Source organism: Lolium rigidum, chromosome 2 (assembly GCF_022539505.1).
Source record: "Lolium rigidum isolate FL_2022 chromosome 2, APGP_CSIRO_Lrig_0.1, whole genome shotgun sequence".
Classification (NCBI taxonomy): domain Eukaryota; kingdom Viridiplantae; phylum Streptophyta; class Magnoliopsida; order Poales; family Poaceae; genus Lolium; species Lolium rigidum.
Genome location: NC_061509.1, coordinates 105453025 through 105465548, shown reverse-complemented (window position 1 = coordinate 105465548; position 12524 = coordinate 105453025). Strand labels below are relative to the sequence as shown.

At 42.7% G+C, this 12524-nt stretch overlaps 1 protein-coding gene across 1 annotated transcript; it reads left to right on the top strand.

The window, feature by feature from the left end:
* The first annotated feature begins 213 nt into the window (after nt 1–213).
* On the top strand, nt 214–708 carry LOC124690007 (basic blue protein-like). Its single transcript, XM_047223453.1, has 2 exons — nt 214–400; nt 509–708. Exons 1-2 carry the CDS (start codon nt 214–216, stop codon nt 706–708), a joined length of 387 nt encoding a protein of 128 aa, XP_047079409.1.
* Nucleotides 709–12524: the final 11816 nt, after the last annotated feature.

Sequence of the window (12524 nt, the reverse complement as noted above, 5' to 3'; positions counted from 1 at the left end):
TTATTAGTAATAAATACATAACATTTGCGAGAATCTTGCGCAATAACTACTACGAAAGATCGCGCGATATCCTTGACCCTTTAGGCGCCTATTAAAGGAGGGGTTAAGCTCCTTCCTATCGCAAACCATCGCAAGATCGACCGAGCAGTCATTAGCTGATTCTTGGTGTTTTGTGAGCTTCAGTAGTGGTAAACAGACACCTGTCTGAGTGCAATGGCTGTGCGAAGAAGCATGAGCGGCAGCATCGGCGTCGTTGTTCTCCGGCTGATGCTGGCCCTGTGCTTTGCGACGACCCTCGTCTGCGGGCAGAGGGACTGGACCGTCGGCGAGGGCGGCGGTTGGACCTTCGGCGTGGCCGGCTGGGAGAACGGCAAGCCATTCTCGGCCGGCGATGCGCTCGGTGAGTAGCATGTCGATATATATGTATAACTGGTAACTATCAGGAGTACTATGGTAATTGATTGATGGTCTCATAACACGATCTTTCTGTGATCGATCGATCCTGCAGTGTTCAAGTATAATCCGGGCATGCACAACGTGGTTGAGGTGGACGAAGCTGGGTACAACTCGTGCACGGCCGGCGCCGGTGCCAGGACCTACACCTCCGGCAACGACAATATCAGGCTCTCCGGTGGCAAGACCTTTTACATCTGCAGCTTTCCTGGCCACTGCCAGGGAGGGATGAAAATCGCCGTCGCGACCCGGTAGATGGTCTATGTGCAAAAGCACTAAGAAATGTCAATAATTGTCGTGTTATAAAGAATTCATATCATATGCTCTCCATTTCGGTTCGGTGAACTTTACGTCTAAATCAAACTGCAATTGGGATGCTTAATTTGGTCATGTGTACTGCGAATAAAGGATCTGGTTCCAACGTTCGCAGCGCGACAAAATCTGATTCAAAGTGAATTTCAGACCAAATTTCACCGGGTTTGCTATTTTCAGCCAACTGTGAAATAAATAGTTGTTTCAAACTTGACCAAGATGCATACTGTGACACGTAAGGTTGTAACAAAAAAGCATTATAAAATTTGAGTCATAGCTCTCATTTTCTAAAAGCAAAATTTCACATGATAAAAAATGGGTACTGATTTCTTTTTTTTCAAGAACGCGCAACCAAATTGGTTACCTGTCATTTCATTAAGGTTTAAGAGAGTCTGTACAAGAGCTTCTTACAATCCTTTCCTGAACACCACACCCCCACTAAGATCATCAAATGAATGACAAGACTACCAGTTAATAGAAAGCGTGCAAAACAAAAGGCGGTCAACTGACATCTAGTGTGGCCTTCGGTCCTCAAATATGTATTGTGAATCTTTACTATTAAATTGCAATAGGTGACTACCTGGTGTCACAACTGGGTTTCTCAGCTGAAAAAAGTTAAAACGTCCTACGCAGGCTCAAATATAAAACGTGGCGGCCCAACATCCGATTCATCTAAGCGCATAGGAGGTCGAGAGAAAATATACGAGGTTAGGATCATAGGACACGCTCGATCAGATTTTATTTCCCAGACGCGCCCGGAAACGTAACCAACTCCAATTAGGAAGCGACCTGATTGTTTTTTTTGTCCTTTACCTCTTCAACCGTACAATACACGCGAGGGGAAGCTATGAAGCCAGCGGCCACATGCTAGAAATCAATCAGCTCGATTTTTTTTTTCCTTTTTGAAACGTACACGAACTCACTACCTAGCTATCTATACTCCATCTGTTTTCTTAATTTTGTTGTTGTGAAATCTCTATTTTCTTAAAATGACATTTTAGATATTTAAAAGTGAACTAGATATAGAGTAAAATGCTAAAAGTAGACTAAATATAAACTAAAGTATGTAAATAAAACTCTAAAAGAGAACACAGAATGTACATAGCAAACCTGGCTAGGACAAATGCAATCTTGCTCAATGACATGTCTACCTTAGAGCATCTCTAGTCGCGTCCCCCAAACCGTTCTCTAAAGGAATTTGGGGCGCGCCGAACAAAAACACGCTCCCAATCGCGTACCCCAAAGTCTCTTTTTGTTCGGTGCGGCCCGATACGGTGTCCGATGCCCCGAGCCCGTCCCCGCTACACAGAGGATGCTCCGGGGACGTCGGACACAACGAAAAGCGAGGCGGGGAGTGGCGGGACCGACGCGTCAGGGGCACATTGAATTTTAACCTAACCGTCGCCTACCTCGTGACGGAAGTTATTGGCGCACAGCGACGGTGCAGTTACCGCAGAGACGCAGCGAAGCGTCTCGTCGTGCCTAGCTCTGTGTGCCGGCGTTAATGAGCTCCACCGCTTCCCCGCCTCCCTCCGGTCTATAAAAAAGGCCGCTCTCTCATCGTTCCTCTCACACATAAACCCTAGCGTCTCTCTCCTCAACCCTAGCCGCATTGTTATGCGAGGATTGGAACGAACAGATCCTACCGAAGCCTTACAAATGATGCAGCTTTCAAGGGATAATACTGCAAAGAGAACTCACATTCCGATGGTCTCCACTCTCCGGTTCTAGATCGGGTTAAGCTATGCACGTACCAAAACCCATACATAATCACGGCCATCAATCAATCCATATATATGCATGCAAATAAAATGTCTTCGGAAAATTAATGCATGTAAGGTACATGTATTAGGACACTAAGACATGGGTTGGTATTTAATTATCTAAAAATCATGGGTCCATAAATATTGTGTAATCAATTTTTTCCATGCTTGCATGTAATAGAGATTGTGCAAAATACAACGGTGAAAATAATTTCAAAACGCTTATAATCGGACCAATTGGGATAAAATAACCCTCCAAAATATGATGTCACCATGTGAGATAAGAAATAGGAAAATACCAGATCGTCCATCGAGGGGCGGATTTGTCCGCACGGGATAAAAAACAGGCTTGTGGGAGGCTGAGACATGCCACCGATTTATAAGAAAACTAAAGACTGGAACAACAATGCCTCTGTATAAAGAAAAATCTAATTCCTACGGAAACTAAAGACCAAATATTATTAATTTATTGACCCGGTTGCAACCTACGGGCTATACACAAAATTATATGTATATTATGTTTACATATGCACTGAGAGAAATCTGAGGCGGCCGTGGCAACACGCCCGGCATTTAACTATATTTTTATTATGTGTTATTTTTTGTTGTACTTAAATATTTATTTGCATTGTTTACAGTGTAACATGTGTGACACTAGATAAAAGGTAGGCAGTCGTGGCGAAGCACGGGCTTTCCACTAGTATTTACCAATATTTTAACTTTACAATATAATGGCTCCGTGGTGCCACAGTCTTTAGTCTTCTTCTGGGTACATTTAAACATAATGCACGTGCAACCCATGTCTCTTAAATAAATATAACACATGTAATTTGAATTCTATTTACTTCAAGTGGGTTGATTTCATGTTTGTTTTTGGTCCACTTAATATGTATCACTGCCTAATGGTCTAACAATGCCGAATGTAATGTACGATTCACATCCATGACACTGACTAAAATCGATGAGGCATGGATTTTTTTACAATTAGCTTCCAGATAAATACAATTTAATTCTAGTTTTTGATAAAGGGCTAACTCATTATAAGGATCAATAATGTGTTTTTCTATCTATCGGTGAACTATTAGAAGAGTTCATTTTGATGATACAATGCATGATTATAGAATTTTGATTTTACAATATTAATACTATCTTTTTATATGGGGTGCGCTAGTCGTCGAGCGATCGATTTTGAGCAGAAAATCGGTCCCCACGTCCACCGCCCGATGGGACTACACGTCTGGGTCAGAAAACACATGCAAGCAAGGACCGCGTCGCTCACGCGTGGAATCAACGACCTGTTGGCATCACATGCTATTGGGGACCATACGCTTCCGCATGGAAACATGATGCTCAGGGAGAATGGCCCCAGAAAAGAACTTCTTTTGTTACCTCTTTTAAAACAAATTCTTAGCAACAAAACTTGCACAAGTTTACATATAAAATATAAAATTGCAGTCACCAAGTTATTAGCAACAATAATCAACATCAAATCTAACAATAATACTAGTTATTTACAACAATACTTAACAAAAAAAATGTTGTCTATTTACAACAATAATTAACAACAAATCTAACAAAAAATATTGAATATTTACAACAACCATGAAAGACAATTCCCACAAAATCGACGGCTATTACAATGTTGGGTTAACAACAAATATAACATAAAAATAGCTATTTACAACAACTAGTAAGCATGCACGCGCAATGCGCGTCTCAAACAATATAGATTATAGTAAAATATTATGTCTATTTTAAATTATTGTCAACACATTCATAGATTTCTCAAAAAACATGCACAACTTAGTCACGAGGTCCATATTTTCCATAATCCACATTGCAACATAATATAAAAATAATTTAAATGATCAGCATGCTCATAATTATATACGGAAGAAGCCTGGTGACCGGGTGTATACGTGAGCACGCATCCATTGGTTGACACGTGTCACATCTAGCAATCCACTGTTACCATCATTGTTGGGTTAGCAAACCACATCAACACTAACAACACTTCCAAATCATGTAGGACCCACCTTTTTGAATTCAAATAGTGGGCCAGATGCACTTTCAAATCACGTAGGACCCACGCCAAGTACGCTTAGCGATGGATATGAAAACGTCAAGGCAACAGATCCAATTGACGAGAACCAGATCTCAACGCAGATCGTGTGGCATCTAGAGGGTGCTCACGTATACACCTAGTCACCAAATCCCCTCTCTAATTATATATTTTACAAAACCATAAAGCAGCGCACTACAGGAAAACGGTACGGTGCCGACGGTTATTGCCGTCGGCGTACCAACTAAAACCATCGGCGTAGGTCTATGCCGACGGTTACCGTCGGTGCGGCGTCGTCGGCATCCCTAGGGCGGGGACCCCGCAGATCTACCCCTATAGTTTTCTCCGTGCGAGGGTTTATCAATGGATTTTTTATTTGTTTGTTTAGGACATATGCACATGGAAACCATAGATTGAGAATAATTTACCATAAAATAGGATCCATTTGAACCGTAGCAGGAGTTTCCAAATACAGATCCTGGATTTTACCAAGTGCTAGCCCATGTATGCGGAATCATCAACATCGGGTAGACGAAACCCTAATCCAGGAGCCCGCAGATCTACCCCTTTGACCGGCCTCCAATGATACTTAACTATTACTTTTCTATTACTTTGTGTTGTGTTAGGTCATAGGAATATGTAGTACCAATGATTAGTCCATCCTACCTCAATATTTCCCCCGGTAGACGAAACCCTAATCCGGAAGCCCTGTAGATAAACCCCTTTGACCGGCCTCCAATGATATATAGTTGACCAAATGGCCTTTTGTAGGTACTAGGTCACATAAAATGATGTGTACTAGTTAAACCATCTATACTATTATATTGAAGTTAGTCGTAGGTCGTATAACGAGTTTGGTAAGGAGATTGGGAGCATCCGGACCGTTCGATCTTATCTCAGATCTCTGCTTTCTTTAGATCACTTTTCCACTCCCGCGTATGACTGGATCAATAAAAGCGATTTTGATTTAATTAGCTATAATAGCATTTCCTTTCTCTATATTTAATTAACCATAATAAGGTAAGCCATACAAACGAATCGATCAATCAGATATTACATTCCGCACAATCACCATATTTATTCTCCACCCACGATAAGCACCAGCTCATACCTACTCTTCGCCCACAGTTGCAACCGGAGTTTCACCTTCCCCAATATCCCTCTCTGATGCATCCATCCCATTAGCACACCCAGCAGGCTAGCACCCCCGGTCGCACTCCCGCGAGACCATCCCCAGGTGCCCTCCGTCTGACACCACCCCCTCGAGGTCTGCCACGCGCCGCCGTTTCCCACACAAGCGCCGTCGCCGCCCTTTACCACTATATCGCCCATGTGCCGCGTCCCCGCTTCTAACGTTGTTCTCGCCGCATGATACCCAACGAGTAGGACCTCCATCACAATTCACAAGTCTGTCCTCGCACTGACGTTGTCGTCCGCCCGTTATCATCCATTCACCGCCACCGCCGCCGAAGCATTGTGCCCGCCCCCGCAGGGCAGAGACATCCAGAGCCAGGTACTTGGGTTGTCACCAAATCCTGATCTCCCCCGTAGCTGCATGTAACCTCCAATTGGAGGAGTGATGACACTTTCAATATTAGACTGATGCCCAATAGAGTCGATCCATGGAATTCCATTACAGTTTATGAGAGATTCACTTTATCTTTCTTCATACATTGAGTAAAAGATTTCTCTTCCAATAGTATCCGATCTTTGAATTTGAAGCTATTCATTTAGTAATGCCCATTGCTGAGATTGGTCGATAGTCCTTCTATACACTGATGCATTATGTTGAACGAGATAAGATCTGTCCAAACTGAAGATTTAAGCCTCAACGAGTGTATATATTGTCTAATAATCTGCTTTCATTTTTTATTTAGTTATAATGTGCAGTCTTTTGTTTCTATATTGTCAACTGGCTATGTATGGATCAGCTTGGATTACACCTGCATCTCGTAGGTTATCTGATGTGCTTTTTTTCAGTTCCTCATCCATGTGAATATGGTGGAATGACTTGTCCGTTCAGCTCATGCATGGTATGACCTTAAATTTGGCAGTATGATGATAAAGATCCAAAGGTTGTACAAAGTTGTTGGAACTGAGCTCGTTTACAAATTCTTACTTTTATTATATTTCACTTTAGTTCGTGAAAAAAAATTGGGTGCTATTTGCTGTTTAAATCTTGAGAATTTACAAGATGAGTTTGACTTCTTTCTTACTCTATGTATTGGTAATTGTTGACTGTAGATATTGTGAATTTTGCCATCATCGAAACATCCAATGTTCCTTAAGTTTATGGTAATTGAGATATATGGTTCAATCTCAAGGGGTGCACATCTTGCATGCTCATGTAAATTTGTATGCCACTTGCGACGTGTTTAGTTTAATGGACATGGCAAATGGTGGAGATACCACGTGTTGCTCTGAACTTCTATCGCTTAACTTTATCTTTACTATTAAATTGCAGTTGGGGATGGTGACCAATTTAACATCAAACATTGGAGCAATCTTAACCGTTAATTGCCCATCAAACCCACGCTGCTCCAGATGGAAAAAAAGGTTCAGAATTATTGGCTACCAATTAGATCGCCATAAACCAAGGAAACAATCACGTCCACCCATTCGCCACCAATCAAGGAAATCACATCATTATTTTTGAAAAGATTAGATTACATACACCAATCACGTCCAGTATTAAATTTCAATCAGACGTGATTTATCCAGAGTTCCAGACGCAATTCAAGAAATCAACCCGCAGTCCTCCATCTTGTTCCGATCTTCTACGATTTATCCAGAGTTCCAGACGCGCTGGTGACCCCGATCCCCGATCCCATCTCCCGTATGAAGCCGCCTGATTCGCGCACTGCCTGGAGCAGCCGTCCTGCCGGCGAGATCCCATGCCCATATGTTCGTAGCCGCGCTATGCGCTCCTCCACGGCCGACGACGACCGCGACCTCCAAGGGTTCTCCTCCGACCACCACGCTGGCCGTGCCCCTGTCTTTTGCCTCTGCGCTCCTCCACAGCTGGTGATGGCCGCTACCTCCACAGGTTCTCCTCCGAGCACGGCGCTGTCCGGCCCCTAACTTTCTCTTCTGCGGTCCTCCAAGGGCGGCGGCCGCGACCTCCACGGGGTCTATTCCGAGCGCCGCACCGGCCGACCGGCCATGCTCTCCGCCGCGACCTCCACGGGGTCTCTTCCGAGCGCCACGCCGGCCGGCCAGCCATGCTCTCCGCCGCGACCTCTGACCTCCACTGGTCTCCTCTGAGCGCCGCACCGGCCGGACGGCCATGCTATCCGCCGCGACCTTCACGGGACTCCACCACCCGAGTGCCGATGCAACATGGTTGCTCCGTCTAGCCGTCCTGTGTTTTCTTGGCTGTTCCCTTATTTCACTGATACATTCATCGGATCAGTTCAGGTAAGCCTACGGTGTGCAAAGTTAAATAAATACGATGCACCATGCCAGTGAATTTATTCACACTATATGAATGGTTTAGGCTATGGGTGTTCAGAAAATGAGTTGGCCTCAAGATGGCTGCCAAGCTTGTTAATTCAAGTTAGTCTTCGATGCAGAAATTATTAATATATTTTTATACTTGGAATCAGCCTTTAATAGTTCAACACAATTTCAGAAAAACTATATCTGGACATCTAGATACTGCTAATATCTACATGCCATGGTTAAGTAGTTCAGCGTTTCATGTTGAACAACAATCATATAGTGCTACAAGTTACTGTCAATGATTCAAACAGATGAATAATGTAAATTGATTGCAGGTGTTCACCATGCCTGACACAAAATTGGTCGATAACTTGCTCGGGGTGTTGTTGTACTACCTCACCCGACGTTGAAGAGTTCCTGGTCCGAGTGCAGCAGCCAGCATTCCCCAACCAGGTTTTGGTAGTAGGTGTCGTCGAAGTCGTCAGCGGTCTGCACATCAAAACGGTGTAAGGCCGTGTTCTGAAACTGGCGTTGATGTTGATCTCGTTGCAGAAGAGGTCAGCTTTGGCTGAAGATTTTGTAGTTTCACCACAACAAATCGAGTTTATTTTGCTGAAGATTTGGTAGTCTCACCACAACTAAATGAGTCGTTGAACTGTCTGAACTCTGAAGTTCCTTGTTCATCGTTGATGACCGGTAACAAGTACCAACGACGAACTCGTTCTACCAGCAGTTCATGTAGCACACACTCAATATGAGTTATTGGATGGTCAAAAACATCAACATGGCTTTGTTCCTCGATGCTAGGTTATTTATGTTGGTAGAGAAGTCAAACTTCATAGACCATTCAACAATTATTTTCAGATTATAAATGTCGATTGTTGTTTTGTTGTTCTATACAAGTGCTTTAGTAGTTGCAAGAAATCAATAAGATATAGGTGAGTCAAATATTAAGAGGGAGTGGATCATGAAGAAACTAGCTGTCTCAAGATGCATCGATGACATTGGTACGACAATGCAAGGAATAGATAATTTACTAGGAAGGAGAAGATTAGTGAAGATTGTGCTAGCATCGTGTCAAATTTAAACAAAAAATAGTCTTGAACCATGTATGTTAACCATGTGTGCATATTGCCGATGTATTATTTTTTATTTTTTAAGTTAATGTGTATACTATTAAATAGAATAGTATTATTTTATATCTTTTATGTTACTGTGTATACTATTGAAAAACTGCGCTGCTCTGGATAGAATAGAAACTTACGTTTTTTTTGGTATCAAACCAATCCCCCAACAATCAAGGAAACAGATTTCTCCATCCATCACGTCCAGCAATTATGGAAACAAATATGTCCAGAAGGAAACAATCACCTCCTGGTACCAAACAATTAAGGAAATAAATATGTCCAGAATTAAACAATCACGTCCTGGTACCAAGCATTAACGTTCCACCCAGCTGCAATCGCTCTCTCTCCACAATTCTTGCAGCCAAGAATCGACATGCACGTTACATTCTCAGCTGCATTCGTCCCATGTGTTAGATTGTCTACTGAGATGAAAGAAGAATACCTAAATAAGCTGCGGATAGCCCGGCAACGAAAAAAAGGCTACAACTCTACCTATTGGTAAAATTGAGGAGCATGGTAAGAAACATACAAAGACCGATTGAATTATATTTAAATGAATTTTCATATTTAAATATGTAGAGTTTTTATTTGATAATATGTTTCACCTTTGTGGATCATGAGCGCGGCCAAAACAGATATTGCCGATGCTCCGAAAAAGAACTCACCGCCATAGGCTCGGATGCGATGTTAGTAGAAGAGACAGAAAAGTCACCAACTACTAAACAGCCGAATGAGGTGATTGTGTTTTTTCTACGCATGTTTCCATATGCCAATGTTTAAGTTTTATTATGTTCCAATAAACTTTGCACATAAAGGTTCCACTTTCGCAGGTAATGAACAATATAGGTATGGATGTTGTCAATGTTCCAGAACAAACTACCATCATAGAGCCCCACACGATGTTGTTGGAAGAGATTTCATGGGCTTTTTACACAGTCAAAGGAGGTGCATTTACACACAATCCATTCACGGCATAAAATCACTTCACACAAATTGGTAAATATATTCACTTACCCAACGGTGTCATATTATGTATGTTTCTAATGGTTGTCTTTTTGAAGGTTTTTCTTCCTTATTCATCCATGGGACACTTTAACTTGTTCTCCACCGTTAAGCATGATTGTTCTATCTCTGTTATTGATCATTTTTCTATGCCTCCATCGCCGGAGAGTAAAATGGTTTGATTACACCACATGCAATCTTCTCTTTCTTAATAGATGGCCCCAATTTACTCGTCTCACAACGAGCCACGTCACCTCATTAAAAAATTCCACTTCCCACATTGTTTCCAGGCTTACGTAACGTTTTTGGTACCGAGCCCGACACGGCAGGACTGAGGAGCCGAACCAGAGCCAGACCCACGGCACGAGGGGAACAGGAACCACGGGACCTTCGTGACAGAACCATGTGCGTCCAGCAGATGGGCCGACCGAAGGCAGCCCATGAACCGTTGGACCAACTTTCGCTTGCGAAAAAAAACCCCCGGCTGCACGACTGTCTTCGTCTTCCTCGTGTGGTCGCCACGGGATCCCGGTCGCCCCTTAGATCTCCCCCACCACGACTCCGCTCGGTTCGCCTTGGAACATCCCCACCGCTCGCAACCGGAACGGGGCGTGGTCGCCCCGGGATCCCGGCCGCCACATACATCTCACCCCCACCACGACTCCGCTCCGTTCGTCTTCGAACAGCGCCACAACGGCAACGGGTATGCTCTGCCAATCTCCGCATTCAACACAATAAATCCGGCCTTGAAGACAGTAGAAACTGCTCGGAGAATTTGTTCTGCCGCCGCCGTCTTAAAAGGCACGCGATGGTGCTCTCCACCCCCACAACGATCTGGGCAAACTACGCCGATGCACCCAACACGGGCAGCTGCTTCAACGCCGGTAGCTACCCCTCTCCATTCTTCTTCCTCCTTCTTTTTCTAGAATCCCTAAATCACTCACTACAACTTAACGATGTAACAGGTTCACCTCCGCCTACAGATTTTGTCGCGCCTCCGGACAATTTGTCGCGCCTCCTGATTTCCACTACTACCTCATCACATATATCAGGTATTTGGTCGCCTCCAAAAGGATACATAGGTTGTTTGTATGCATGTTTGCGTTCTGCTAGAAAATTTCCCCATGTACTACTGTAATTGGAGTTCAAAATGAGATGCTCACAAATGAAATGAAATCCTTCCCCATGTACTACTGTAGTTGAAGTTTAAAATGAGATGCTCACACATCAAATGAAAGCCTTTATATTATCTTTCAAATTTGCATTTTATTTTTCTGGTGGTTTCTGTTTGACAGGTTTCTTCGATTCTTTATACATATTTTGCCCACGTTTACTGATGGCCCATGTTCCTGCAGTCTGCATTTCCTCTCTAGATTATTACTTTAGGTATATGATAACCCAACATGCTCACGAAGTCTAGCATGCATATGAATGATCTTCATAAATTAATAGGAATAAGGAATCAGGGAATTACAGAAAATCACGAATTACGGATCATACCCCCAAGTTCTGTTATACGGAATAAGGAGTATTTACCTTGCTGACTGGGACATATAGGTGCAATGCTATTATATGGCATATCTGAGGCTTGAATCTACTGTAAGACCTGGGACATATAGGTGCAATGCTATTATATGGCATATCTGAGGCTTGAATCTACTGTAACACAACACCATAAATGATTAATATGGATAGATAGTAGTTGTTGTAGTTGGGAAGCCGCAACCAATCCTATCAAAAAGGTTGCTCTGAGCGTCCTCTACCACTCCTGATCGCATCCACCACACAAGGTATTTCCCGTCACCTGCCGCATCCGAGTAAACTACTACATGAACTGTTAGATGCTACTGCATGAGGAAATTACTATTAGAAAAAAGGAATTAAATCCCATTTTTCTACCAGTGCATACTGACATTTGATGTTATGAGAACTTTAGTTTGGTTGATATTCTGGAAAATCTATTCCATCATTCCATGTATCGTTTTATGTGGTCTTTTAAGCTGTCACCAATTTGGTCTCTTCTCAAAGACATGCACTGAATTCTCAGTTTCATCGGCCAAGAATCTTGCTAAACAACTAGAGGTAATAAAAAACGGAAATGCAATATTCATGTCTAAATCCAGATATAATTTCATACTCAAGTTAAATGTATAGCCTATAATTTCGTATGTGTGGTTATGCTGCAGATGGAGTAATTGCTTCTTTTCCCTTACATATCTAATTTTGGTAAGGGCCTTTCAAACAATCCTTTTTTATTTATATAGTACAGATGTAAGCATGAGACTGTATGAAGATGTGTATGAGGACAGATTGAGCTTTTCTATTCATTTAAACAAGTAGATCGAAGAAATAGATCCTCAAAGT